Source organism: Bison bison, unplaced genomic scaffold, assembly GCF_000754665.1.
Source record: "Bison bison bison isolate TAMUID 2011002044 unplaced genomic scaffold, Bison_UMD1.0 scf7180017864317, whole genome shotgun sequence".
Classification (NCBI taxonomy): Eukaryota; Metazoa; Chordata; class Mammalia; order Artiodactyla; family Bovidae; genus Bison; species Bison bison.
In genome coordinates this window covers 4,774,054-4,775,406 of record NW_011494889.1, presented here as the reverse complement: position 1 = coordinate 4,775,406, position 1,353 = coordinate 4,774,054, and the positions used below count along the sequence as shown (strand labels likewise).

The following is a 1,353-nucleotide window of genomic DNA, read 5'->3' as shown; positions in this document are numbered from 1 at the left end:
TGTGGGAGAGGGAGAGGGTGGGAAGATTTGGGAGAATGGCATTGAAACATGTGAAATGTCATGTATGAAACGAGATGCCAGTCCAGGTTCAATGCACGATGCTGGATGCTTGGGGCTGGTGCACTGGGACGACCCAGAGGGATGGTATGGGGAGGGAGGAGGGAGGAGGGTTCAGGATGGGGAACACATGTATACCTGTGGTGGATTCAAAAATAAATTAATAGAAAAAAAAGAAAAGAAAACGATGCAGAAAGGGGGGCATTTAAGCCTCTCTCCTTCACAATGAGCAGATCTCTTCCCTTCCATGGCCAGAGCACACACGTTCTCCCAGGAGAGGCAGGGAGAGGGCCCACACTGACAAACAGACCAGACCCCAGCACTGTGACAGGATTCGGCTATTTATTGATGGTAATATTAAGACACTTCCCAGCAACGACTGCTGTGACAAGGACTCTAAAGGTAATCAGATAATGATGACATCATAGACAAAGCGTTGGGAACATTCCTTGCAGAGAAAATTGGCTTTTCCTCTCCAGTCAGAGTGACCAGGCGCTTCGTGCCATCCCGGGCACGGCCTCCTGGTCCCAGACAGCCTTGCCTCGTCCTCCGTCTTGGCGTTCTCCGAGGACAGGCTGGGGGGCTGAGAGCAGGGGGCCTTCCCCACGCCCCCCACGTCTCGGAACCGTCCTCAGCTCCTCTGGCCCGACTTCCCGGGTTTCCTGTCGGTGAAGCGAGTGCTCACGAGGGGGTGAGCCATGCCCCGCGACAAAGCCGCTAGCACCACAAAGCTGGCCCTTCCTCTTCACCAAGTTAACACAAGCCTTTTTCATCCTCACTTGCTTTTAAAGGAAAGAAAAGTCTTAAAAATATATGGCACTAGAGTGTAAAATCATACAGCTGCCTCCGGTTACCGCTTCCTACAGCTTCCAGCCCATGACGCCCGCGTCCCCTCAGATGTAGAGCTGATGGGAGGCCAGGGTGTCCATGAAAGGCCGCACCAGGTTGTCCGTGGAGAAGTAGAAGATGAGCCCGAACGTGATGGAGATGGGGAGGGCGGGCAGCGCCTTCTTGAACACGGCGAGCAGCAGGAGGGTCAGACACAAACCCTGCCGGACACAGAGGCGGGGGAGCGGGAGAAGGTGACCACCGGTTGGACGGGGGGGGGGGAGCAGTTAGTGACGGCCCAGGGTGTGGGCTCAGGAGGAGGGGAGCAGTTAGTGATGGCCCAGGGTGTGGGCTCAGGAGGAGGGGAGCAGTTAGTGACGGCCCAGGGTGTGGGCTCAGGAGCCCTGACACCCCAGCACCTCCCCTGGTCCTCTCGGCAGCTCCGTGGGGGGCGGGGGGGCGGGGGCC

The 1,353-nt window shown here is 57.2% G+C and overlaps 1 protein-coding gene across 3 annotated transcripts in view; it reads right to left on the bottom strand.

The window, feature by feature from the left end:
* Window positions 1–378: 378 nt before the first annotated feature.
* The window catches only part of PSEN2 (presenilin 2), a 21,825-nt gene continuing 20,850 nt past the window's right edge, over window positions 379–1,353 (bottom strand). For all 3 annotated transcript variants that reach the window (XM_010852876.1, XM_010852877.1, XM_010852875.1), the window contains one exon: window positions 379–1,106. In XM_010852876.1, coding sequence (XP_010851178.1) covers window positions 951–1,106 — 156 coding nt within the window. In that variant the 3' untranslated portion in view covers window positions 379–950. The remainder of the gene's footprint in view (window positions 1,107–1,353) is intronic.